The sequence below is a fragment of the Rhizophagus irregularis genome, chromosome 14 (assembly GCF_026210795.1).
Source record: "Rhizophagus irregularis chromosome 14, complete sequence".
Taxonomy (NCBI): domain Eukaryota; kingdom Fungi; phylum Glomeromycota; class Glomeromycetes; order Glomerales; family Glomeraceae; genus Rhizophagus; species Rhizophagus irregularis.
The window spans coordinates 536,523-549,269 of NC_089442.1; the positions used below are offsets into that span (position 1 = coordinate 536,523).

The following is a 12,747-nucleotide window of genomic DNA, read 5'->3' on the forward strand; positions in this document are numbered from 1 at the left end:
TATTAATCGGTATACAAATGTCTGAAAATATTAAATAATTTTGAAGAAACTTACAGAATTTATGAAAAACAAGATCTTAATCAAGAATTCGGATCATGTCCTGATTGTAATAAATCAAATACTAATTCTAAACGACTTCGAAGAGTTTTCTAAAAATGGGCTTGTAGAAATAGTGTAAATTTATAGATAAATTTATACAGAAGCTCAATTAAAAGCTAGAAATCAGAAAGAAATTGCAATAATTTAAGAAATATATAAGACCTGCCTTAAGGCTTTGAAATCATGAGGTACAATACACTATTAAAAGTAGGAATGCCAGAGATCATTTCTCGTGTTATAATACTCAATATATCCTTAAATGTTTGTCAAGGATTAAGAACGAAAATTGGGAAGCATTGAAATTTTATGAAGTCATGGAGAATGATTACTTGGAATTAATAAAAAGGTGTGGGATCCTATTCTTGTTAAAAGACCAACTTCTGAACAATTATAAATTATAATGAATGTTATAGACTCTTATCAGGTAAAAAATAAATCTGTTTAAAAGACAATTTTTTATAAAAAAATTATGATTAGTTAATAATTTAATAAATACTATATCTAATTCCTCTTTTTTTACGTGAAATGAAATTTTAAACGAAAATCATCCGTTGTCTTGTTTTACTGACATAAAATCGATTATTCTGCAAATTAAATTAAATTTTTAATAAGATGACGTGAGTTCAAAGATTATAATTAATTATGATAATAATAAAAATATTTTTATGTAAAAATTTAGGTTAAATACTTCTTTCGTTAAATTCACTTTTAATATGAAGTTAATTTATTTTTATTTTGAATCTCTAGAACATTGTAAAGTTATTCAGTATAAAAAATTATTTTAAGAAATGAGATCGTAGATTTTTATTTTATATTAAAAATTTTTTGCCATTTTCGTGATTATTTCAATTGCTTTATTACTTTATAAGGAAAATTTAATAAAAATTGTAAAAAATGTCTATTAACTTTGAATAGTGATACTTTCGATTTTTGGCAATTATACGAAAATGGAAAAAATAATTATTGAGAGAAGCTTAAAACAAGCTATAATTGCTTTTTACTGATTTAAACTCAGATAATATTTAGTAAAGTTCATATGTATTATAGATTATCGTTCAGCCAAATAGGATCATGCAGATTTTCATAGACCGATATTTTTATTAGTCATAGCAATAACACATTATTGATATAATAAAGTGGAGTAAAAAAATGGCGTAAATGAATATTTTGTAGGAAAAGTTTAAATAAAGCTTATAAAAATGAAATTTATAGAAAACTTATTTATGATGTTATTAATTAATGCATGATCAAAAACGTCAGAACGATAACACTTTTATTGGATGTGGGGCTATATCGGTCACAGGGCCCTTCATTGATTGGTGAAAATGGGCCACTACGTGGCCCATTTTCATCCAATCATTCGGTCCTGTGACCGATATAGCTACTCCCCATCCAATAATATGTATATATAAAATTTCTGGCTTTGGTAGTATTGTTTGAGATAAGTTACACTATTATGTGTAAATACGATCAGGTACGTACTAGTCATATGCATCTCATAGGTGCATCTTTCAGTATTATTCTATATAAATACTCGCAATTGGAACATATTTCTAAAAAAAAACGAATCTAAGTTGTTAGATATTAAATGTTTAAACCAGAAATATCCTTTTGAAAATATCTAATTAACTAATTCTCAATATACAACTCATATAAACTTCGGAATAAGATAGTATTAATTAATAGTTATATCGTCTGCAGCACAATCTTGTTTTCTTCAACTTCGAAAATATAAGTTTGTCGTAACCTATAAGCATCTCATATTATGGTTAGAAATATTTTACGTACGTTGTAGCAATATGTTTAAAATTAAAATATATTAAAAATTATGAAATATGCTGAAAACAATTAAGATAAATTGGATCGTATCATCCATTAAATTCGAATGCAAAAATTATACATTTTTTAAAAATGTAATCAGTGATGGAATAATGATTTAAATGACATCACTGAGACAAAACAGTACTAAAGACAAAAATCAACAAATGTGACATTTGTCATTTAGACCATGATATCAACGAATGAATCATCATGTGATCTCATAAACTCATAATCCTGACCAAAATTATTTATACAATTTAATGTTTCGCGGATAAAATAAATATATCAATAATAGTACCTAAATTATGCAGCTGTATATTTAAATAATAACGACTCAAATGACAAATGGCCTCAAGCGACTAGGTCATTCATAAGTATAATGGCCAAATGACCGTCAAATGACCTGGTTATTTGCCATCACTTCCACAAATTACATAATATATTAAGCATACTTATCTCAATATCTCATGATAACTTATCTATTCATTTTAATTCTAATCAAATATCATAAATGATAAATCTACAAAACTCTGAATATCATTTAATCTTTATGTTATTTTATTGCTCAATTACAAACTGACTTTACACATGTAAAAAAAAAATTTACATATACTCTATAATCAGTGTTAAACAAATATCATAGTATATTTTAAAATTAATGAATAAAATGGTAAATTAAAATTTTTTTTATTCCCCCGATGATAACCTATTAATAAACTAATTTAATAAATTCTTGTCAAAATTTGAATAAAAGCAATGTAAGTTAACTTTGTAAAATCAATGACTTCTACTGAATTATTGTTACTTTGGGAGATTCTTTGTAAATGGATTAAGCAATCGAGAAGTATAACAAGCTTTGGGATGAACAGTTGATTGGTTACTTCCAATGTTTAAAAATCTAAATTTTTTATTTCTTATTGCTTCTTCAATTTGTTTATTAATTTCCTCTTTAATTTCGATCGCTTTTGGTCTATCATCTGGATTTGAACTCCAACACTTTTTCATCAACTCAATGTAACATTTTGGTGCTTCCTGCTCATTAATTTCGGGTCTAATTCCATTACATATATTTAATGCTAAAATACCATCATGAGCACAATTGGCAAAAGTTTGTCTTCTAGTTGCTACAAAATACATAATCATACCAAAACTATATATATCAGCCGCTTGAGTATAAGGTTTTCCTCTTAATATTTCAGGAGCTACATAAGGCATAACTCCATAAACTGTATTACTTATATTATCGACTTCCTTACATAATCCCATATCCATAATACATATATCATCAGAAAATTGATCAGAAGGCAATATTAATATATTTCCTATATGTAAATCACGATGAACTGTTTGATTGTTGTGAATAATTTCAAGACAGTCAATAATTTTATACAATATATACAATTTTTCAATTCGATACCAAGGTTTTTTAATATATCTACTATTAACAAAACCTTCACTTGCAAGTTGGAGAACAATAATATAATCTTTTGTAATTGGATTTTGAGATATCCCATATATTTTAAGAATTTTATTATGATTGATAGAGTAATTTTTTACCTGTAAAATAAAATATATTAAAAAAAATTATAAATAGCTTCATTGATTTAAAGGAAAATTTTATACCTCATTTAATAACCCATTTGAAATATTTTGCGAATCATGTAAGCACTTTAAAGCAACTTCTATACTATGATCCCTTTCCAACCCTTCGTAATTTGTATTATATTGTAATGGACCGTTCTCCCATAATGCTGAATATACTGTAGAAAAACAACCTTTACCTATTTTTCTAATATTATTAAACTGGTCGTATGGTATCCATTCAACTATTGTATCATCATAATTTTTAATTTTTAATTGCATTTCTTGAATTAATTCATCAATTTTTTTATTTTCACTGGTCCAATTTATAAAATTATTTTTTAAATATTTTATTTGACATGGTTTGCACCATTTATGTTCAATATCTGTATAATGATCACTACATTTTTTACAATAACCTTTAATAACTATAAAATAATCTCTTGTAATTGGATTTTGAGATATTCCATATATTTTAGGTGATATATCTTTAGTTGGATGTAATATTCTACTATAATCAGTAGGTTGATTTAATGGTAAGTTATTCACTTTAATAAAATATGAATTAACCTATTAAAAATATAAAAGTTACTAGGAAAAACGTGCTTAAATTAAACTACATAGAAATTAAAAATTCATACTTCATTTAAAATTTCATTGGTAATATTTTGTGAACTACATAAATATTTCAAAGTAACTTTTTTATTAGGTATTCTTTCCCACTTTATTCCATTATATTTTAATGGACCATTCATCCATATTGCTGAATATTGTAAAGTCGTATCACTCTTGTTTACTTTCTTAATATTACCAAACCGGTAATATGGCATCCATTCAACTATTATATCATCATGATTTTTAATTTTTAGTTGTTCTTCTTGAATTAATTCATCAATTATTTTATTTCCACTTGTCCAATTTCCAAATCTATTCTTTAGATCATTTATTTGACATGATTTACACTATTTATAGGTCAAATCTGCATATATTTCACCACATATTTCACAATTTTTTCCAATTTCAAGAACCATAATATAATCCTTAGTAGCTGAGTTTTGTGATATTCCATATAATTCAATAATATTATCATATTCAATGAAATATGTTTTTATCTATTATAATAAAAAAAAGCTATTTTAACAAAAAAGCACTTAAATTAAATTGTAAAAGATTAAAATTTTATACCTTACTCAAAAATTCATTGGTAATATCATTATTTTGTGAATTACACAAATATTTTAAAGTAACTTCTTTATTATGTATCCTTTTCTGCTCCATTTTATCACAATTATTATTCCATATTGCTGAATATATTGCAGCAGAATCATTTTTGCCTATTTTATTAATATCATTAAACTGGTTATATGGTATCCATTCAACTATATTATTATAATTGTTAATCTTTAATTGCATTTCTTGAATAAATTCATCAATTTGTTGGTTTCCACTAGTCCAATTTGCAAAATTTTGCTTTAAATTACTTATCTGGCATATTTTACACCATTTATTACTAATATCATTATATATTTTAATACATTTATCACAAAGAATTCCATCCTGAAGAACTATAACATAATTTTTTGTATCCGGATTTTGAGATATTCCATATATTTTAGTAATATCATATTCATTGCTTTTAACATATAATTTAGTTTCCTAAAATATATAAAAAAGTTATTATATTAAAAAAATATTTAAATTGAATTAAAAAAATTAGCAATTATATACCTTATTTAAAAATTCATTGTTAATATTTTGTGAATTACATAAATATTTTAAAGCAACTTTTTTATTAGGCATCCTTATCCATTCCTTTTTATCAGATTTATCATATTCTAATGGTCCATTCATCCATATTGCTGAGTATAGCATAGCAAAATCACTTTCACCTATTTTTTTAAAATTATTAAATTGGTTATATGGTATCCATTCAACCATTATATTATCATAGTAGATTTCAAATTCTAGTTGCATTTCTTGAATAAATTTATCAATTATTTCATTTCCACTAGTCCAATTTTTGAAATCCATTATAAAATTACTTATTTGACATGATTCACACCATTTTATATATATTAATGTATATATTTCACCACATTTTTCACAGTGATTTCCATTCTCAAGAACTACAATGTAATCTTTTGTGTTTGGATTTTGTGATATTCCATATATCCTAGGGTTATTATAAGTACTATCTTCTTTATTTATTGCAATACTACTGTATGATCTAATTTGCTAAGTATAAAAGAATTTTATTATATATTAGAATTAAATTACAAAAAAATTAAAGAGATTTGAAATTTCATACCCCATATAAATATTCTTCAGTAATATCTTGTGAGTTATATAAGTATTTTAAAGTAACTTTTAAATTAGGGGTTCTTTTCCATTTATAATATTCATAATCCAACAAGCCATTCATCCAATCTGCTGAATATAATGTAGCAAATTCACCTTGAACTATTTCTTTAATATTATTAAAATGGTTATATGGTATCCATTCAACTATTATATCACTATGCTTTGTAATACTTAATTGCAGTTCTTGAATTAATTCATCAATTATTTCATTTCCACTAGTCCAATTTACAAAATTTTGTTTTAAATTATTTATAAGACACGGATTGCACCACTTATACCTTGTTATTTCATACATTTTACTACAGTTTTCACAATAACAATCTTGAAGCACCATAATATAATCTTTTGAATCCGGATTTTGAGATATTCCATATACTTTAATAATATTATTGTTATCATTTTCATAAATTCCGATATTATGTTCTGTATATTGGTTAAAGGAGGATTTTTTCATACTATTGCTGACATAATTCCTTATATGTTTTTCATCAATGTAAGTTTTAATCTATAAAATATAAGATAAATCATTAGTAAAAGCTTTTAAACTGAATCACAAAGAAATCAAAACTTCATACTTTATTTAAAAATTCATCAGTAGTTATTTGCGAATTATTTAGACAAATTAAAGTAACTTTTTCATTAGGTTTCCTCTCCCATTCCATCTTATCATAATTATAATATAACGGACCATTTATAAATATTGCTGAATATATTATAACAGAATCATTTTTATATAATACCTTGATATTATTAAACTGATTATATGATATCCATTCAATTATTGTATCATTTAACTTATCAATTTCTAATTGCATCCGTTGTATAAATTTGTCAATTTTTTCATTTTCACTAGTCCAGTTTGCAAAATTTTGCTTTAAATCATTTATTAGACATTGCTTGCACCATTTATACTTTATGTTACTATACATGTTATCACAGATTTTACAATAACCATTTTGAAGTACTATAATATAATCTTTTGTGGTTTGGTTTTGAGATATTCCATATATTTTTACAATATTATCATATTTGACAAATTGAACAGAATATGATTCAATCTATCATAATATAAAAAGTTATTTTAATAAAAAGCTCTTAAATTAAATTAAAAAAGATTAAAAATTTTATACCTCATTTAGTAATTCATTGATAATATCATTATTTTGTGAATTACTCAAAAACTTTAAAGCAACTTCTTTATTAGGTATTCTTTCTTGTTCCATTTTATCACAATTATATTCTAATAAACCATTTGTCCATATTGCTGAATATAATGGGACAGAATCATTGCATATTTTTTTAATATCATTAAACTGATTGAAAGGTATCCATTCAATTATCACATCATTATGTTTATTAATTTTTAATTGCATTTCTTGGATTAGTTCATCAATCTTTTCATTTCCACTAGTCCAATTTGCAAAATTTTGTTTTAAATTATTTATTTGACATTGATTACACCATTTATACTTTATATCTGTATAAATTTTGCCACAGTATTCACAATAACAATCTTGAAGTATTAAAATATAATTCTTTGTATCTGGGTTTTGAGATATTCCATATAATTTTATAGTATAATCTTCAATAAAACATTGTTTATTCTTGATAAAATATATAAAAAGAAAGTTATTACAATATAATAAAAAAAAAGTACTTGAATAGTATAACAATTAAAAATAATTTCATACCTTTTTATAAGTTAAAAATTCATTGTTGGTTATCTTTAAAGAATTATCAAAATTTATTAAATTAATTTTTTCATTAGAATTCCTTTTCCATTCTATTTTATCATAATCGTAATATAATGGTCCATTCATCCAAATTGCTGAATATAATGTCATGCCTATTGTTTTGATAGAATTAAACTGGTTATATGGTATCCAATCAAATATTGTATCATCTAGTTTATCAATCTTTAATTGTATTTTTTGAATGAGCTTGTCAACTTTTTCGTCTCCACTAGTCCAACTTGAAAAATTTTGTTTTAAATTATTTATTTGACATGGGTTACACCATTTATACCTTTTATCTGTATATATTTTACCACAATTTACGCAATAGCAATCTTGAAGTACGATAATATAATCTTCTGTATCCATATTTTTGGATATTCCGTACATTGTAATAATATTACTATGATCATCATTTTCAATAGTATATGATTTAGCCTGTTATAATATAAAATAGTTTTCTTTAATAAAAACACAGAGATTAAATTATATTAAAATACAAATGACCCAAAAACTAATTTCATACCTCATTTAAAAATTCATTGATAATATTATTTTGTGAATTAACTAAATATTTTAAAGCAACTTTTTTATTAGGTATCCTTTTCCGTTCTATTTTATCATAATTATATTTTAATGGACCATCTGTCCATATTGCTGAATATATTATATTATAATCATCATCGTCAATTTCTTTAATATCATTAAACTGATTATATGGTATCCATTCAACTATTATATCATCAAAATTTTTAATTTTTAGTTGAATTTCTTGAATTAATTCATCAATTTTTTCGTTACCGCTGGTCCAGTTTGTAAAATTTTGTTTTAAATCATTTATTTGACATGGTTCACACCATTTATAATTAATTTCTGTGTAAATTTCACCACATTTTTTACACGTAATATCATTTTGAGATGACATTATACTTTCAAGTGTTTTCTTTGGTGAGAGAAAATTGTCTAGTATTATGATCTACACAAAAATTAAGCTGCACCTAATAAAATTTTGTGATGATTGACCAATAAACTTTGTTTCACGTGACTTATAAATTTACGCCAATTTCATTTGTGAGACAAATAGAAATCGAAAAAAAAAGAATGAGATTATAGTTAAGTGCTATTGGATAATTAATATAAAACAAAAAAAAATCATTAGAACAGCTTTTAAAACTTTAACAAAAATGTAATAATTAGTATTTTTTTTTTAAAAAAAAAAATATTGGTTGTTTACTAGCGGTCGCCCATTGCTTTGCAACAGAATAAATTTAAACTAATTGGTGAACAAATAAATTTTGACTTATATGATTTATATGAAGAACATTATATTGATTGAAATCAAGATTTTTAAAGTTGATATCAACGGTAAAAAAAAATATCAACACGTATTTCTTTATTAGTATTTATAAATATATAAATAGTAAAACATATCGTTGTAAAACTATCAATTAACACAATATTTAACGTATTGTTGTAGTTATAATATTCAAGACTTTATACTTTGATCCATATCTAATTATCCATACTTCTACGTATGTATGGCCCCATATATTACTATACAACCTATTAATCATTATCTGTTATACTATTTATTACTAACAAATCTATTTAATATTTATTTTAATATTTTCTTTTAATTTGTTTTACGATTTCATTTATTATATGTTGAATTGACACCTGTCTTCGCACTCTTCCCTTTATCTACTTGATTTACCTTTGTTTTTTTTATCCTTACTACTAGGGATGGCAACGGTCACGGTCATTAACCGATTATGACCGGTCATGACCGTGACCGATATCGGTCGGTCAAGACTTCTGACCGACCGTTTGACCGACAGTTTGACCGACCGGTTTGACCGACCGTTTGACCGATCATTATCACCGCAACATTTTTATTTAAAAAACGTTGCGAAAACGTTTTTTTATTAATAATTTAACGTTTTTCGCAAACGGGTTTTAATTAATTTAACAAAAAACGTTGCGAAAACGTTTTTTATTAATAATTTAACGTTTTTCGCAAACGTTTTTAATTAATTTAACAAAAAAATGTTGCGAAAACGTTTTTTATTAATAATTTAACATTTTTCGCAAACGTTTTTAATTAATTTAACAAAAAAACGTTGCGAAAACGTTTTTATTAATAATTTAATTAAAAAAAAAACGTTTTCGCAACGTTTTTTAATTATTTTAATAAAAAAAAAAAACGGTTTCGCACGTTTTTTTAATTGCCTTAATAAAAACGCTGCGAAAATGTGTTTTATAATGATCGGTCAAACCGGTCGGTCAAACGGTCGGTCAAACGGTCAGCCATAGCGGTCGGTCAGAACGGTCGGTCGGTCAAAGGTTCTTGACCGGTTATGACCGACCGATGACCGACCATGACCGACCGTTGCCATCCCTACTTACTACTTATGCCTTTTCTTTCTCTAGTTCAGCAGTTACCTCTTCACATCGTGGAGCAACCAATATAAGTTGAATAATTAAATTTAAACTTGAAAACATCTATTCCAATAAATACCAGAAATTTCAATAATAATTTTTCTTCTAATTCTAAGATATTATTATTTTTAATTTCTTAAGATATTTTATCCATCTCGGGAAGCCTTGATATCTGATGTTAATGAGATCAACGCTGACCGTGAAATAACTGGTTTATGCCACAGAGACCAATCACTGGTCAAAGTGGGGTGATGTGCAATATACAGTATTTACATCAGACAAATTTTACGCACACGTCACATTTCATATTGATTTACTAGTAATTTCAATTGAATCCGATTAAAATGTATGTCACAGAAATTAGTTGTAAACTTGTCCAATTCCCATGAAGTGTATATGTCTTTTGAAATTTGCAAGTTTCCATTATATAAATGTATTTTAAATTGCAATAAAACATATTTATACATCATTTAAATTTACAACATATTAAAATGAAATTGTTTGCATTATAAAGAAATGTTAAAGAAATTCTGCTCATATTTGCAAATATATAGCTAAAATATTAACAATAAATACAATAAATTATTATAAATTCTATATAAATTTTATGTATATTATAAAGAAACTTCGCTAACACTTTAAATGCATTGTAAAATTAATAAAACAAAATGTTGTATAATAAGATACTTGACAAAAATCCTATTAAAGAATCATAAACTTCGTAGCCACGCTCAATTAAGGCAATGTATTACTAGACCTACACTAAAGATAACTTTAGTAAGGCTTTCTTTGTGAATTAAAGAAATTTCATACACTTTGCCAGCTGATGAGAAAGCCTATGATCTCTAACCTTAAACCCCCTTTTTTACAAGATTCCTAAACATTCTAGACCATCTAAAAAAAGAAAAAATTAAACATTAGTAAAAACATTTCATTGAAATGCATAATTAGAAACAAAATCTCACCAAGTTTTTCATGCATTTAAAAAGTCAAAGAACCAACCATCTGAAAAAAGAAAGATGATGAATATTAGTGATCATTCGGTTGTTAAAAGAAAAAATTAAAGAAAAAATTGAACTTACGAAATTTGTGTTCAAAGATATTCCTGGAAGCCAAAGAGCAAGTTGTCTACAGTATAAAAGAAAAAAAAGTTAGTAATTGTTTGTTAACATTAAAGTAAAAAATATCTTACCAAAACCAGCATCCAAAGAGCAAGCTGAAGATCCATCTAAATAATAATGAAAAATGAAGTCATTAAGTTAATGTTATGTTAAAATAAAAAGTTTAAAAAATTTTGTTAGAATAATTTAAAAGTCACTTTTTCTTTCGTTAAATTAAAAAAAAAGAACTTTAAAAAAGAATTACCAGAAGTCCATGTATCAAAAAAATCTAGCATTAAAAATAAGTGAAAACTTCTTTGTCTTCCCTTGTCAAAATTCTGCTTCAAAGATCCGAAGTACCATATCAGTCATCTAAAAGAATACATTAACCTAAGGCTAAAAAATAAAAAAAAGAAAAGTTTCATTAATAAAATTCTTTTAAAGTAGGTTTCTTAAAGTCAATTCCGAACTCAAATAGCTTACTGGAGTCTGGAAATACAGAACCTATAAAGATTAAAAAAAGAAGTGTCAGACATTTCTTATAGATAAATGACGAAATCCTCTCAAAAGAAATAACACACCATCCAAAAGTCTTCCACAGAGAAAGTTATTACCTACAAAAAATAAAAAAAGGAAAATTTAATACGTTTCTCATAGATAATGGCGAAACTCTTCCCCAAAAAATTTACTTACCATCCAAAAGTTCCTCCAGAGAATATTACCTACCAAAAAAAGAAGGAAATAAAAAAGAAAATTCATTTCTAACACTTAATAATAAACTATTAAAACAAAATTAATAACTTACTGTTTATTTTAGTTTTCCGATTCTTGTTTTTTGTAAAGTATAATTTTTACTTTTGTTTTCTTCAGTAGCCTAATCAATGGTTTATAAACTAATTTCCAAAGTCCAGCTATCATAGGCTTGGAAAAATTTTTATGAAAAATAAAAAGAAAAAAAGAAAATTTATTAGTTAATAAAACAAAAAAAAAATCTAATAATCGATAAAAATAAAAAAGAAATCAGAAATCACCTAAGAGAGCAATAACTTGTGGAAATGTTCAGTTCGTTCTCAATTGAACCTCAACTTCAAACCATTGGGAACATTGTTCATTCCTTTAATTTTTTGTCAGTTGTTTATATCAATAGCTTGTTGATGTTACTGTTGTGAAAAAGAAATTAATGAATGAGAAAGAGGGAAAGGAATTATGGGAAAGAAGGACAAGAATGTAAACTTTTTTTTAGAGATTATCCATCATTGAACTGCGCCTATCAGTTATCATTATATCACGTGATACACGTGACATTAATTTTATGTAGGACGCGACGGACGCGTTAAAGCCGTTAAACTATTTAAACTATTTTAACTATTTTTAATCACGAATAAACTATTTTTTTTTAATTTCTTTGCATTTTTTCTTTTATACTCTTCAAAATAATAAACAGACAAATTAGTTATTATTTCTTGCAAAACAACTTATTGTATTAAAAAATTCCAGCAAACTTTTTATATCTATCCATTATTCTATTGACTCTATTGTTAAAAAAAATCTCAAAATATATTTATACCAATCTATTATTAAAAAAATTCCAAAAAAATTTTTATATCTATTCA

General features: G+C 24.9%; 2 protein-coding genes across 2 annotated transcripts; both read right to left on the reverse strand.

Moving 5' to 3' along the window:
- Positions 1–2,721: 2,721 nt before the first annotated feature.
- Positions 2,722–7,085, reverse strand: OCT59_005831 (uncharacterized protein; the record flags this gene model as incomplete). The annotated part of the gene is made up of 13 exons (XM_066140866.1): positions 2,722–3,477; positions 3,544–3,680; positions 3,921–4,071; positions 4,143–4,463; positions 4,530–4,613; positions 4,687–4,835; positions 5,037–5,157; positions 5,230–5,390; positions 5,544–5,736; positions 5,810–5,967; positions 6,319–6,367; positions 6,438–6,920; positions 6,993–7,085. 13 exons carry the CDS (start codon positions 7,083–7,085, stop codon positions 2,722–2,724), a joined length of 2,856 nt encoding a protein of 951 aa, XP_065997711.1.
- Positions 7,086–7,547: 462 nt separating this feature from the next.
- On the reverse strand, positions 7,548–8,520 carry OCT59_005832 (uncharacterized protein; the record flags this gene model as incomplete). The annotated part of the gene is made up of 4 exons (XM_066140867.1): positions 7,548–7,778; positions 7,920–8,033; positions 8,122–8,327; positions 8,397–8,520. The coding sequence occupies 4 exons, from the start codon at positions 8,518–8,520 to the stop codon at positions 7,548–7,550; spliced, it is 675 nt and encodes a 224-aa protein (XP_065997712.1).
- Positions 8,521–12,747: the final 4,227 nt, after the last annotated feature.